General features: G+C 40.9%; 2 protein-coding genes across 2 annotated transcripts; one reads left to right on the top strand and one right to left on the bottom strand.

Moving 5' to 3' along the window:
• The first annotated feature begins 6,936 nt into the window (after positions 1–6,936).
• LOC140269345 (cerebellin-4-like) lies at positions 6,937–7,798 on the top strand. Its single transcript, XM_072364392.1, has 3 exons — positions 6,937–7,190; positions 7,267–7,389; positions 7,491–7,798. The coding sequence occupies exons 1-3, from the start codon at positions 6,944–6,946 to the stop codon at positions 7,769–7,771; spliced, it is 651 nt and encodes a 216-aa protein (XP_072220493.1). The 5' UTR covers positions 6,937–6,943; the 3' UTR covers positions 7,772–7,798.
• Positions 7,799–11,901: 4,103 nt separating this feature from the next.
• LOC140268299 (ras-related protein Rap-2b-like) lies at positions 11,902–14,584 on the bottom strand. The gene has a single exon (XM_072363097.1). It carries the CDS (start codon positions 14,194–14,196, stop codon positions 13,648–13,650), a length of 549 nt encoding a protein of 182 aa, XP_072219198.1. The 5' UTR covers positions 14,197–14,584; the 3' UTR covers positions 11,902–13,647.
• Between the last annotated feature and the right edge of the window lie 1,245 nt (positions 14,585–15,829).

Raw genomic sequence — 15,829 nt, 5'->3', positions numbered from 1 at the left:
TTAGAGTCAACTTTGGTGATCCTCCTTCACCTGGAATTAACTTGTTCTTTTTCTTTTCAGTCAAACATCATTACAACTGCTCACTGCATTCCCAAGACAAACATTGCTCTGTCAGTGATCCCCATCTGAGAATACTGAGACCTCCTCTTTCTCCCCCAGTGCTTTTCTTCCTCCAGCAGACAGGTGAGGACACAGCTGGAGAAACTGAAGTGGAACAAGGATCCAGATGGTGTCCACCTCAGGCACCCATAAGCCTGTGCAGACCATGCCTGTGGAGTTCTGCAGCTCTTATTCAGCCTTGGCTTGAGACAGATAGGTTTCCAGTGCTGTGAAAAACATCCTGCCTTGTTCTATCCTTATTGATATAGACCAGACCCAAACATCCCAGACCATGAAAACCATGAGCTTACAACTAAACAAGCACCTCTCGGGACCCACTGCAGTTTGTTTACAGTCCCCAGGTTAAAGCTGAGGACACCTGCTTCAGCCAATACACATACAGACTTCAGTCCTTACTGATGCTCAGGTCCTTGTTGCTTTCAGTGGGTCGATGTCGGTCTTTCTGAGTCTCGAGTGGTTTAAAGGCAAGCGTGCTCCACATTCAGCTGACACCACTCCTGCTGCTCCCGAGCCTGTTCCTCACCTAGCTCATTCTACGACTCCTCCAAAGCCCCGTTTTTATCCAGACACAGTACCAGAGTCAGGTGACCTCTCTCCACCCCCAGAGTCTGCTAACAGCTATCCCACTCCAGTCTTTACTGACTCTCAACTTGAAGAGTATTCATCCACCCTCTTCAGAAGAACATGTTAGGTGTCCTGCAACTTAGCTTTACAGCTTTTGTGTCAACCCTGAGCCCGTGATGGACTGGCAACCTGTCCAGGGTGTACCCTGCCTCTCGCCCAATGACAGCTCGACCCCCCACAGCCCTGAGTTGGATTAAGCGGATATAGAAAATGGATGGATGTATGGATGTCATCCCTTTCATCAGACCTGACACAAAAATCCTGGGTCCAGGACACGAATGGGGTCTACCTCAGCCTCCAGAGCAACGTCTATGCCTGACCTTCTATCCTGTTTTGTCTACTCCTGCTTCATTAGTGTTTGCCTGACCCAATAGGGTTCACTGCAATGCCAATCTTCTGCCCTGTGCTTGGTGAAATCCTACCATCATCTCCTTTCTGAGAAAACATCAAGGTTTTTTTTATTCATTTGCCATTGACTAGAAGCATGGTAGGACTCACAGTCGAGAAAGTAGAACAATGAACATGTTTAAATCATCGTATAATACAAATATTTTGGTTTAAAGAACATGCAGTGTATACACATTGTACATTACGGATGATTTTCCATATGGGTAATATCTTCTTTTTTTGTTAGTTATATCTGCCTGCCCTCTTGTGGACAAGGACGATACAGCTGGTAGGTCATGTTGAAACTAAAGAGACTAATAAAGTTATATTTGTGTTGTTTTTACTTTTACGATTTTTAGCAAAATAACATAAAGTTTTCCTGAAATAATCAACATATCATTATGAATTTCTCTCTCTTTCTATATATCTATCTCTCTCTCTCTCTTTCTCTCTCTGTTAAACTCATGCAAATGCACGCGTATGCACACACACACACACGAACACACACACACAAACTAACCACCACTCATTCATAGGCCTTAGCTCATGAGTATATGTGCTGAAAATGAAGATGTTGGATGAATGTGTGGGAGCTATGAGCACCTCTGTGTCTGCTGTGTCCACCCACTCAGTGTGCAGCGTGAGAGGCAGGAACAGCGATTTCAGTCTATTACAGTCCCTGGATATGTGAGATCTTTTCTTCACTGTTCCGTACAAGAGTAGAGTGATTCATCCACACAGTGGTACGACCACCGGAAGCAAGTATTACTATTAGGACATCAGACCCCAAACGTTAAATCCAAATGCCTTAACTTGCTGTTGAAGACTGGATTGGTTCTTTGGTTTCCTCTAAAGTTTCTGTATTCATGCAGTGTTTAACTTTCATCAGCGATGATCCAAAAGAATGAACTGTTGGTGCGCATATATTTAGGAAGGAAGGGTTATAAGACCATTTTCCACCATTCTACAGTGAGAAAGATTATTCACAGAAAACACCAGAGAATCAATCATTCTTGAAGGGAACGTATCGATAATTTCACCTCAAAGTCAAACCATGCAATGCTCAGAGAATTTGTGAAAAGCCCTGAATTTACATGCCAGATTCTACATGATTCAGTTACCATGTTAAATGTTTAACTTAATGACAATAAAATTAGAAAAGGACTGAAATAACCAACAGAGTGCTAGAACAATGGCCTTTGTATGGACAAGACCAAAGAGACCAAAGGCTTAAAGTTAAGATCCTAGTGAAGGTCATGAAAGCCAAACACAACATCTCATGCTGTTAAAGCAGCACTAGAGAAATTTGTGAACCTTAAATCTAAAAGCTTCTGACTTGTTTTCTCCTAGAGCGTCCATGGGCTGAGATATTGCAGTTTACAACTTTGGTTTCCAGCCTTGCAACACATCGTTTGCTTTACAAATGTTTTTGTGGGCTTTTGATGGTATCTCTATGGCCTCTTCTGCATGACAACAAATTCATATGAATGACTGCACATTAGCAGGGCTCTCGTGGAGATTTGTTTTATGACACTGGTGTTACATCCTGCAACTGGAGGGGGAGCCAAAGAGCAAAGCATTTGCCAAATGATCCAGTCTTACTTTAAGCACAGTGTTAGAGGGCCAATGATTTGGACTTGTGGCCTGGGGATCTGGACACTTTGCATTCACCTTGAACTCAACCTTGAACTCTGTATAGCAAAAGTGTTTTACTGTGAGATGTGAAGCCATCTGTGCACCAGCTAAAGCTTGACTGAAATAGAGTCAGGACAATATTCCCAAGCACTGCAACAATTATTCAACAAAAAAGCTGAAAAAGAAAAGACTCGAGGTGCTGCCAGATTTTAACCTCATTGAAACGATGCCGAAGACATACAAACTATTACTAGTTTTTGGTTTTAATGTGGTTCTACAAGCCATTAAATCATGGAATGTACTTAGTTGTAAAACGTTATTATTCTTCTGAAGCTGCAGTTACTTAGTTTTAAGACCTGCTAAGAAACATATTCTTTATCATGTCCAGATACGAAAATTTAAGATGAGCATGTGAGAAGAAAACGCTATTGTGCCTTGAAGTTATGGCTCTCAGAGATTTCGGGAACTGGCAGATACAGAGGTCTTCAAACTGGCTCTTTGCCGGGGGTGAATCAACAATAATGATTTCACTTGACCTTCGAGACACGAAAGTCTTCGATTGATACTAAGGAGAGACCTACTATCTTTTCTACTTCCCTGACAGTTAATTAACGTTCTTTCTTTTCCTGTGAGGTTGTTGATTAAAACCACACAGTGAAGGTCAAAGACAGCCAGAGACAGTGGCAGCAGTGAAAAATGCCTCAAGCAGATCCTATAGGAGTCTGTACTGCCTGAGCTGGCGGTGAAGGTCATTTATTTGCTGGGCTTTCTAGACAACGGTGTTCACGCTTGCCTGCGGTTTTAGATCCTGGAAAAACATGCAACCCAGTTTTTAAATATTCAACACTGTCTGCAACCATCTCTATTTAACATTTGGCTTGTTAGGCTCCAGCTTGTTTGAGTTTTACAACAGTGAAACAGATAATTTACTTCCTTCTTGTTTTATCCAGGAAAATAACTGCTGTGTCATCCATTAAAGTGCATGACAGAGGGGTTTTTGGATGTGCTTTGTGTCTGTTTTAGATTATAAGTGTGAAGCTAGATTTACATGCAAATTATTCTTGACCATATTTATTCAGAGCTGATTATTATTCTGGAATTGCAGCAGATGTGAAAAAAACTGAACAACGATATTAACTTAGAACATTTATAATAGAGCGTATCAGACCTAAAACAAGTAGAAACAGTTAATTCACCCTCGTTCCGAATGGTCATGACATCTTGCATGTTGGGCTTTATGTGTCACGGATGTGATGCAGATTCAAATGACAGTGTGCATGCACAGCTGTGAGAGTTAGAATAATGGAATATTTGCAATGGAGCACTGACCCTGCTACCTGTTCCAGTGCACACACAAACACACAAAACACACACTCTAAACAAGGTCACCTTCATAGAGAAGCAAACGGTATCTTGGGAATCCGCCTCCGGCAAACAGCTGAAGTTATGTCCACAAACAGGAATACATCTGCAAAGCCAAAGTGTTCCTGCACAGTGAGAGCTGTCACTGCTCTCTGACAGAGAAGGATGAGTTCTGCATGTAAAGCAGTTATAACAGCTGTTCTCAGACCTGGCAAACAGCCTTATCCCATCCTCTGAGTCCACACTAAGTAACACAGCTTTCACGACGTCAAGCTTCGCAGCAAATAGGCACCATTTGATACAATTGCCATAAAATAGCAATCAACAAGCAGGTAGGAGGGGGAGAAAAGAGGATGTATGTTACCTCATTTCAAGGGCAAGAGATAAGAGGAGAGGATGAGAGTCTAGTGACTAAAGCAGGCACTGAATGAAAGAAGACAGATCATGTATAGTGGCTTGAAAAGCTGCTGCTGCTATGATTAAAAATATTTTTTTTACAAGGTGAAGTAATTTTCTAAAGAAAGAAAAGAAAAGACAAAAAACAGAAAGGAGAATTATGCAAAAGTTTACTCAAGAAATCTGAGCTACGAGATAACTTTTATCAAGTCATCTGACTTTACCTTGTTGCAGGGGGCAATGAGTAGTTCACAGTCATTACTAAAAAAGGCGAGTTTAGGCACATTCTGACAAGGTTTAAAATATTTTGTAATCTGAAAATCTTTCCCAACAATCAGCAGCCCTGTGCTCTGCAGCTGCACTGCATTCTGAAAATGAAAATCCCCTGTTCTGATATCTACAAACCAGGAGAGGGCGCTAAAAATATGAAGTGTTTTCAGGTATTGATTCCTTTTTTTAAAAAATCCTAAAGTAATTAGGAATTAGTGGTAAAAGGAGATGGCGGAGATGCAGAAGAGACTCGATCACAAGATTTATAGAGAGAAAGAGCATTTTTTTTCCTTTTTATGCTTAAAAATTTATATCACTGATGGAAATAAAGAAACAAAACCTTTTAGAAATCTGGACACCTAATACTCAGTCATTCATAGTAACAGAAATATAAGTAAAGGTGCATATATGCATATATGTTTGTATGCCACAAAATTGGCAAAGAGATAGAAATGTCTCCGTGAAATGTATTGTGAAAATTATAGGATGTATTTAATTAAAGTCTGACTGAGGAATGAAGAGACCTGACATGGAAATTTGCGATAGGATTTAATTAGCACCGGAAAATAAGTTAACCATTTTACTTTCAGACTGGTTGGGCCGCAGTTACAAATAGCAGAAATTTCTTAGACTGTCAGTTTTCAAGCTTGCCAGCTTGTCAGAATAAAGTTATTAAGACTGGCAACTATTTTATTATTTGGTGTGAAAAGGACTGGGTAATCTTTGATCATTCCCACAGCTGCATTTGCCTGCCCTCTTGTGGACAGAGTCGAGATAAAAGCGTTGCCCCGAGAAGAATGAAGTTTTATGTCCTGGAAGGAAGCATACAGTTCAAATTCCTCTTAAACTACTCTATCGGTTTTAATTTACAGATAATCCAGAAAATAATCAATCAGCGATAAGTATGAAAGTGGATGAATGTGAGAGATAAACCTGCCAACTACAGCCATCACACATTCACAGGCCTGAGCGTACAAGTATATGGAATGAAAACGGAGGAAAGGTGTTGGATGAACGTGGGGGAGCTGAGAGCACCTCTGTGTCTGCTGTGTCCTCCCACTCGGCGAGCAGTGTGGAGGCAGAGGATTTATTCTATTTCGGTCCCTGGATATGTGAGGTCTTTTCTTCACTGTTCCCTACAAGACCGGAGTGACTCATCCACACTTGTGCACAGTCTGCAGGCAGAAAGGCAAAAAAGAATCATTTCCAGACAAACAAGTCACATTTGACTGCTTTTCATTGGCGCAATGATTGTAATGCTGCATCATGCTTTTTCTTATCTTTCTGTGTCATCTTATCTTGTTTTTTTTTGCTCTACTAAATGTTATGGCAGCCATATAGCATGACTTTTATGGTTTTAAGAGAATAAATGTTTTTGTTTAAAGGGCATAGAAGATTACAGACATTTATGCTTCCCACCACAGACATCTAGTCTACACATGATGATATCGGCTTATTTTTGCGATCCATTGCTTTATTCTATATTTATATTATATTTCATTTAAAGTTGACATTTGTGAATTTTAGTGGACCCTTGAGAATCAAATGCAATGATATCAGGGAGCCTCTAACTTCTCATCTTTTACAGAAAGAGAACATTTTGAAATTACAGCTGAATACCTCCAAAACTACTGCCACATTCTTACACTTTACCTGTGCTTTTTACATATTAGAATGATGATATCAAACTGCCCAGGCACAATTAGCCGCATTATCAATTTTGTTACTGAATATTCTGAGTCAGATATGATATTTTCAATTGTAAGTGAATAGACCTGTGTTAGTTTTTACTACAGTAGTTGTATCTGTGATTGATTCAAAATGCTTCAATAGCTCATGTCATCTTTTTACTTTCGTGATGTAGCTTTAATCTAAGAATAGATAAGGAAACATTGAAACACTGAATCGTTGCTCCTTTAAGTTTCTTATTGCCTAACGTGTTGACTATGACTGGTTTATGCACAAATGGCTAATAAAAAACCTTGAACATTGAAATAATCTTCAAAAAACATTTGAAGAACTTTTTCCACTGGTTATTAAGTGATAACCAAAGAAACCTTTGATCAGTAATAATCCTGAAATTGAGGGCAGTGTCTTCTTTGGGTGGTATAAAAGGCACAGTGAGGAGAAATGACGGAAGTAATTCAAGATGAGGACTCCAGTGGCTGTGTTAACTTTATCCCTCTTCTATCTGTGTGCGGCTGAGGTTCCAGATCATCAAGCAGGAGACCCAAACAGCGCCGAAGGTATTGGCATCAAGTCAGCTTGTGCCTGTGCTGCTGACCCAACATCAAGCCAGATAAACTATGGTGAACTTGTTGTCATTTTAAGAGAGTTGAAGACCAAACTGAAATACTCAGAGACACAGCTGGAGATCCTGAGGTCAGAAATCCAAGGTAAGAGCAGTCGGTTTTAGTTTTTTTTTATGTATACTTTACTTTGAATCATCCCTCATTTTCTTGTAACCTCAAGGTAATCGGGTTGCATTTGGAGCAGCTATAAACAATGGTGGAAATATTGGACCCTTCAACACAGAGATTACGCTAATCTACAACAAAGTGTATGCAAACACAGGTTCATTTAACCCTGCAACAGGTAACCATACCACAGTAATAAGTAGCTAAACATTCATCGGTCCATAACATACTGCCACAGATTACTTGAAGTGAACATTTGACTGTGCTAACCATTCCCAGGTATATTCACTGCTCCAGTCAAAGGAGTCTACTACTTCAGCTTCTCTGGCCATAATGTATCATCTAAACCAATGGGGCTGCGGCTGATGAAGAATGGAGAGCAGATGGTCACTGTGTACAACCACGCTGCTGGAAATCGCTATGAAACTGCAACCAATGGCATGACTCTGCCGCTTGAAGTAGGAGACCATGTGTACATGAGACTGAGGCAAGACACCTGGGTTTATGGTAATTCAAATGACCACAATACCTTTATTGGTCATTTGTTATTTCCTCTCTGAGCGTGTGAAGCAGTGGCGGTATTACAACATAGCAAAAAAAAGGATTAAAAATGATTCAATTCTAATGAGAATATTTAGTGTTAAACTTGTTGATAGAGAAACCTAATTATTGTGCAATGTACAGTGTAAAGTTTAAGAAAAATCTGATGCATAGATTTCATATTTTTTATTGTAAAGAGAGTATGTGCTTTTTCAAAATAACTATTTTGAGTGTTAGATTTATTTGTCATTGTTCTTTTAAACTTTAAGTGTTAAAGCTTACTCACTAATTTTGTGAAAACTTGATAAATAGTTTTCTGAAGTCTGACAACTGAACAACTAAATGTATTGACCAACCTGCCAAACATATGTGATTGAGAAAAAGAAATTATTGAAATAAAATATCCAAGAACCACATTAAACGTCTACATGACAGGGCATACTGGGGGCTTTCGAACCACAGCAACAGATTGTTCTTGCAACTTTTGGTTACAGTTCCTCATATTTTTTGTGACCGTACCACAGGAACTCTGGTCGATTGCATTTCATAGTGCGGTCGTCTTCTTAAGCTCCATCTTCAGAGCAGAAACTTTCTTACCATGAGGGAAACCATCTGTGAAGCAGCTGTATTAGTCAGAAATTCATAAGTGAGTGATGATTGGTCCAAATGATGCAAGTGCACAATGATTGGCTGAATGGCCAAGTGCAACAAGAGAAGAAGTCCCTGAGGGTATATTGACCTGTATGAGGCTAATAAACCCCCAGAGAAGCCTGTTTAGTAAATATGTAAATATCTAAATATGCCTGCTGATGTTTTAGCATGTTCATCATCATCTTAACTGAGCTTGTTAATGTCTGTTAACAAGCCCAAAAAAAAAGTATGGCTGAGGCTGAGCAAAGTGACAGACAAATTAAGATTTATTTTGAAATAAATATAAATCATAGAGCCCTCACGATACCATAATGACAGGGTACTGAAAAGACAACACCCTGATACTGTGCTCTGTGCCTACACCCACTCAGGATCTTAAGCATGCAACTTGTACAATGGTAAAATATTTCAGACGATGCAGCCGTTTGACCTGTGTGTAGCACCAAATTAAAAGCATCCACCAGCAAACATACTTAGACTGGCATACTTTACTCTCTTCCATGTAAAGGGTTCCTATATCAGAATTACTTCGATGCTGTTATAAGACAACAGCATTTTTTAGGGTCACCAAGCCTGGCACATTAACTGAAGAGGCTGCCTATAACTATGACAACTAAAATTGATGCAGCATTTGCTTTGCTTCTGTTCCAACACATCAGAGCTGTTTCAGTAACTATAGTGTGGCAGACTAACTGATATGTGGCTGTTATCCACTGTCTTAACTGTTTTGATAAGCTTCTATAATTACAATAACTTGGCTAGCGTTATAAAGCGATCGTGATATGGGCTTAAATACATTCTTTTTACAAAGTGACAGTTACCTTTCTAGACGTACCTCACATACAGTTTGGTCTCATGGCCATTAGAGGTTAAATATTCTTTAAATATGATAATATGTTGTTTTGGCCTATATGAGCATATAACCCATGGGATAATATTTGGGTAGAAAACAGTAGAATAATGTTTTCTATATTTTGGAACACATACACACAAAAAGGGCTTTTGAGGAGCTTGATGGTGGATTTAGTTTCTTCATGCACTCAGTCTTTCTGCTAAATTAAACTTTGCTCAGCCAACATGCTTCTGTTGCTTTGTATTTACCAGAAATAAACAAAATGAAGTATGAGAAATGATTCTACATAATGTCAAACCCTTCCCTGAATGTGGTTGGAGGCTTAGCGAACACATGATTCCATCTGACCTTTCATGTGCTTGCAAACAACAGCAGTGCTGCATTACTGTAACTATGAAAAGCACTAACAACAGAAAAGTTGTAAGTGCCCCATAGCATACAAGATGAAAGAAGACTTTGTTGCATCTGCATTTACTCACATCTCCATTTTATTGCAGGGGTCAAACTGAAAGTATCTGCTGTCACGCTGTTATCAGTCCATGTGATTAAGTGGTTTAAAGAGTAACACATGCAGAGGCTGAGAATGTGTTTTTCAGGGTAACATGTCTGCAGTGGCTTGCGGTTGTTATGATTTGGTTGAGTGTTACAGTTTCTGTCTCTCTTTTTGTGTCCAAAAACCAGACTTACAGTCCATTGTTGTCACATGATCTTGCAGGATTCTTTGCTCAAATCACATGGAGCCCTTGCACGCACTTCAGTGAAGCACGTGAAATCTTTTCATCTTCTCCCTATCCTTTCGCACCACTTCAGTCTCTATCAAGCATTTGGGCTCAGTTTGGAAATAATACAGAGCACACATCTCAGAGCATTATAAAAAAAAAAGGGTCATGCCCTCTGCTGTGTGCATCAAAAGTGGAGCAGGCTGTGACAAAGTATGTTTAAGAGGAACTGCCTGTCTGTTACAACATTTTGTAGATTTGAGGTGAGGTTAAACAGGAAGTGCCCTATCATCCACCCTTCCTTTCCTCTATACGCTAAAAAAAAAGCCCAACACATCAGTGAGCCGTATTCAATAGATTTGCATACAGGGAAATTCTAAGGTGACACTAGTTACAGGCATAGAAACTTCAGGTTAAAACTGTTAAAGGCTTTGTTTAATTTAACTTGATTTAATTTTTCCTATAGATTCTGTGTTTTTAAACTATGCCAGACTATATTTGAAATGTTACGAACGGTGCGTTTGTGTAATGCTGCAGTGAGCAGACAATGGTGTCAGGCAAACCTCCAGCTCTGGGGCGTACTAACACATTTGAAAAACTTGTAACGTGTTTGTAGTTATTGGACACAGTTGAAGAAGCAATGGCAAAACTGAGCAAACACCCTCCACCCCTCAACAGCTGAAAGAAAAAAAACGGTACTTTGCTGTTGAGAAAGATGACTAAGACTAACCAAGAAAAAACTCTTAAGTGTTTCCAGCTGACTCAACTGCCACAGCGTTGGTGATCAACACTGTGAAGAAATACAGGAGTCTCAAACATTAATGCTCATGCTGTTTGTGACTGCTGCACTGCATTAAAAAGAATATACAGTTTAATAGTGACTCTTGAGAATTATAAGTTATAATAACGAGTTATAACACACGTGTATCCTCGTTTCTGCACATTTATACGTAGCATGGAGAAAGTTGCCACGATGGCTCGTAAGAGTAGTTTGAATAAAAGGAAAGCCATGTAAACACTGCTTCTCATGAGAGTTGTTAAGGACTACTGATTTGATTTGATTTTTTCAATTCAAGAGTGACCCTGTCATTACAGAAAGAACTGGGAAAGAAGAATATTTTGCTTTGAAATGCAGGGGAGCAGAAGCCAAAAGCCACAGTGTGTGTGAAAAAGTGTACTTACTGACCAGCGATGAACTATTCAAATTTTGTTTCTGCTCATTTCAGCAACTGCATGGAATTTTTTCACGCTGCATAAAGTTGGCTACCTTTAACCAGTTGCGTGGATGAACATCAGCGACTAAATATAAAGGCTGCACCCAATCACTTAGTCACAACTGCCTATTTAGCGTTGACCAAATCAGTTTTGAAAGTGATCTTGAATGACCTCATGAAATCGCTGCAAGGTTGTCAGGTGTCTGTTGATCACTGCATCCTCACTCAGCTGTGTGTCCACTTTGGTAGAACTGCATGAGAAATGCCTTTAAAAAGTATTTCAAAGTAATTTTTAAGACATTTCGGCCTTTGACGAGTATGAAAGGAGTGAATTATGCAATAATGCTAGAAAATCTCCCGCAGATTGTCACGACAAAAACAAAGTTTTCACCGCAAGAAGAAGAAACTCTTTCTCTGCATATATGACCTGCAGAGTAGGAGCTGGTCCACCGACCGAATTTGGCAATTTGACCTTGAGTCTCTGCGATACGACGGACGCTCGCAGCAGCAGATCGCTGCCCAATCTGAGGAACAACTCTCCAGTCCAATGCCAGTCCACAGGATGTACGGCTGACTGAACTTGGCTGCCGATACAAAAAGCCCTCTCTGTCCTCCACTTTGCAGCCGAGAAAACATGCGGAGGGAAAAGGGGAAGCAGCTCTCCCCAACTAAAACACACTCACTGGAAACCCATTGCACTAACCAAACAAGCGGACAGAGAGGATCATTTATTCACGATTGGCACGACCACAGATTCAACAACAAGTGACTGAAGGCTGTTCATAACTTTTTTTAAAACGTGTCAAATCTGGGATCTTGTGCCCCATCTATAACTGTATCATGTACAAATACAATGAAAGTTAGAAAGAACAAAATGGCATCAATTTCACTTGTACCTATGAATAAGCCTCTTTTTGATTTGTTAAAATGTATAAATATCCAAAAGCACAGGAAAACATGGATCACAAGTTCCCTGAAGTCATCAAATGACATATTGTGTCACAACAGTCCAAACTCCCAAATGCATCTCCTTTGTGACAGCTTTTCAGTGTAAATTTTGGCTGTATATACTGTACAAGTGATTTATTATCAGAGTTTCAAATTAATGGCTCATCAGTCATGTGAAAAAAAAATAAAAAAATGGACACAGTGACAACAAAGTCCAATATAAGCTACACCTAAAGTAAAATGTGGAGACACATATGAGCAGAGACAGGGACGGGACACACAGTGTTAGGTAAAATGTGTTCTGTATTACAAGTCTCTCAAAACTGACAGGTGGATGGCAGAGGATTTGTCCAAAAGGAGAATTGCAATTACGGTAAGTCAAAAATGTCACATTTTAGAAAAGAAAAGGATAAACTAAAACACTATAATAATACATACAGACATGGCTTGCCATTCACATAACCAAAATTCCAGTGGGAAACGTTTTTCTGTTGTTCTCGATGGACTAGTACCTAGAGAAATGACCTGAATCTGACCCCGAAACAGCAGGTCGGTTCCAAGCTTAGCCTCTCGACCGTAGGCTTCGACTCCAAATGAAAACCAGAGTGTACACTGAAAACTGCTAAAATAGTTCTGATTGCCATCGAGACGCGCTGCAGAGGAAGTAGGGCTCATCAGTTGGCACAGTCACAGGAGATTTACTGGGGAAGGCACTTGACATGAGGCTTCGTGGCGTTCCCCATGCAGCGACAGAAATGCACCGACACCCTTGTTTGTGCACATTGTGGAGGGACACCGTCAGCTGGGTGCAAGTTCCATGATAAACATCACCAAACCGAGGAAGGGGAAAACATGAAAATATGTCTATGCAGTACCTCAGTGGCTGGATCACACTTGACAGTCTGAGGGAATTACAAGAAACTGGATTTGATTAACCTGTGCAAGGCTTGAGTGGTCATTTGAAATGCTTTCAGTCCTCCTCCTGCCAGAAAGGCCCTAAAGGTGACGTATCCCGTCTTCTCCCTGCCTAGGGATTTGGCATGATATCTCAGCACCACCACCGCCATCATCATCATCATCATCATCATCATCGCAGCCAGTCTCCAAGACAGAAGAACCCAGCCCAGAAGATATAACAGTACTAAACAGAAAACAAACAGAAAATAACCAGAAAACACGTGTCTCTTAAGTTTCACAATTAGACATTCCCATTGAGGCACAATTCCAGAGAAGTGTCAATACAAAGCTATAAAAAAATACCAAAACATTCAAGTACTCCGTCATGTAAACACTTTTCAAGACTATGGTACAGAATCGATTGTTGTCGTCGTCGATTTTGTTTGTGTGCAACAATAAGACAACATTGTGAGGAGAGAGAATACTTTCGCAAAAAGCCTGCAGCACAGCTTTCGAAGCTCAAACTCAGCACATTTTCTGCATGTTTGTCCGTTGTTTTTTTTGTGTGGTGTTTTTTTTTTTTTTTTTGTAATTTTATTTCACTTTATTTGATTTTATAGAAGGACACATGAGCAGCACTGGCCGCCACCACTGGGAACAGTTGAATAGTTCATCTGTCTCACGATCTCTGCAAACAGTTCGTCGACCGATCCTTTATTTTTGGCTGAAGTTTCCATAAACGGGCAGCTCCACTCTTGAGCCAGCGCCTTTCCTTCCCCGGAAGACACCTCTCTCTCCCCCTCCAGATCCACCTTGTTTCCCACCAGGATCATGGGCACCCTCTCGTACCTCTTCACCCGGATGATCTGGTCTCTCATCGGCTTGATGTCCTGGAAGCTCTGCTGGTTGACCAGGCTGTAAACCAAAATAAAGCCCTGCCCGTTCTTGATGTACAGGTCTCGCATGGAGGCGAACTGCTCAGTCCCCGCCGTGTCCAGGATCTCCAGAACCGACGGAGACGAGTCCACCTCGATCTCCTTCCTGTAGAAATCCTCTATCGTGGGGTCGTACTTTTCGATGAAGGAGCCCGTCACGAACTGGACCGTCAGCGCGGATTTGCCGACTCCGCCCGACCCCAAAACAACCACTTTGTACTCCCTCATGGCTAAGGGGAGAAAAAAAAAGAAAAAAAAAAGGGCAGACACCTCCTTTTTCCGCGACGAAGCCTCCTCTCTCTCCCACCCGCTGACCAACCCCGATGTTTTCAAACCGAGCAGGCTGGGAAAGCTGTCCTCTCGGTCGGATTGTCGTCGAATCCTCCTCGCCTGCTCAGGAAGGGCCGCGGAGTGCAGATCCCAGGAGAGTGGCCGCTCCTGGACATTAGCGGGGCGAGTTAAAGCGCATTTTGATCGCACTGTATTGTGCAACGGTGCGGAGAAGCGTGATCGCTCCTTTGCTCTTGCATGGCGTTTCCTGCCCACATCCTCAGCGCGTCAAAAGCTGAGGCTCAGTTCCGTTTTCTTAAAGGAGCCGTCACCCCAAACCCCAGCTACAGCGATCACATGACCAAACACACGCACCACACTGGCGTCTGTGGCCTGATGTCCACGACCTCTGCCAGCACGTACACGTTCACGGTCACTGCTCTCAACAAGAGGCTCTCCAGCCGCACGCTTTACTCGTAATTATATCCACAAACGCGTCTGCTAATGAGGTCAGTCAGTCAGTCAATAATCAATTGTCCCGTGTCAACTTACTTCATATATGGACAGAATGATCAAGTATGGTTTTTGAAATGGCCTAATGAGAGTTTAACTAATTAGTTTTCAAATATGAAGCGATATTAAGACGTTTAGACTATTACTCCATTTCGTGGCCCTCATTCCTCGTGCGCAGTCTGTTGTGATATTCTGATCACAACTGTGAGGAAACGACAGTTTCTTCACTTCTTAATGTGATTAAGAAATGACAGTTGACAGGAACAGTTGCAGGTCCAGTTTAGGTCTGAGAAATCGCGAAGATTTCCAGTGTGAATTACAAATAAAAAGAAAAAAACGATCCCCGTTTCACTCCAAATAGATGCCTGACTGTGCTGCGTTGGTCCAGTGTTCTCCAAACCTGCCCAAACACGAGCTCTTCATAGAAGAGTCGAATGGGAGGGTGCATCTTCACCTCAAAGTTAATTTTCACATGTTTGTAAATGAAAATCTAAACGAGCCTGAAACAAGTCGTGGGGATTCTGTGTGTTAGAACAGAACTTTAATGGCCCTCCTCTCCACTTAAGCACATTTTTCCGGTGCATGCCAAATGGCACAAGAGTAAGGGGAAATCCAACCAAACATAGAACTGAAAGTTACGGCAAAAAAAAATGGGCAGTGATGTGTGTTAAAAGGGCGTTTATATGTGCTGAATATGCTGGGTTCCAAAGCATTTGCTGTATTTTTTTAACTGTAGAAGATACAAATGCAGATATGGGAGAAATGTGTCATCCCAAACGTATGTCTTCTCAGAGAAGCTCTTACTAGTCTTGATTTTAAAAATAGAAGAAATGATGCTACAGTTTAGCTCTTGTTCGTTCTTTTCTTTTTTTTTTTTTCTTCAAGGCATGGGCCTCACAAACGCATGAATGAACTTCTTCAGTATAAGGTTCCCCTCAGTGAGGAGTTGGGATTGCAGAATTGCTCTGGAAGTTATCTCCCTCTCTCCTGGGTAAACTAGACAGTGATCAGACAGTTTTGATGTCAGAAACAAGAGCAAGATTCTATTTCTTTTGAAATAGCCAAACGAGAAATAAAG

This window comes from Leuresthes tenuis, unplaced genomic scaffold (assembly GCF_036924035.1).
Source record: "Leuresthes tenuis unplaced genomic scaffold, fLeuTen1.0.hap1 SCAF_14, whole genome shotgun sequence".
Classification (NCBI taxonomy): Eukaryota; Metazoa; Chordata; class Actinopteri; order Atheriniformes; family Atherinopsidae; genus Leuresthes; species Leuresthes tenuis.
This window is presented reverse-complemented; position numbering and strand designations above follow the sequence as displayed.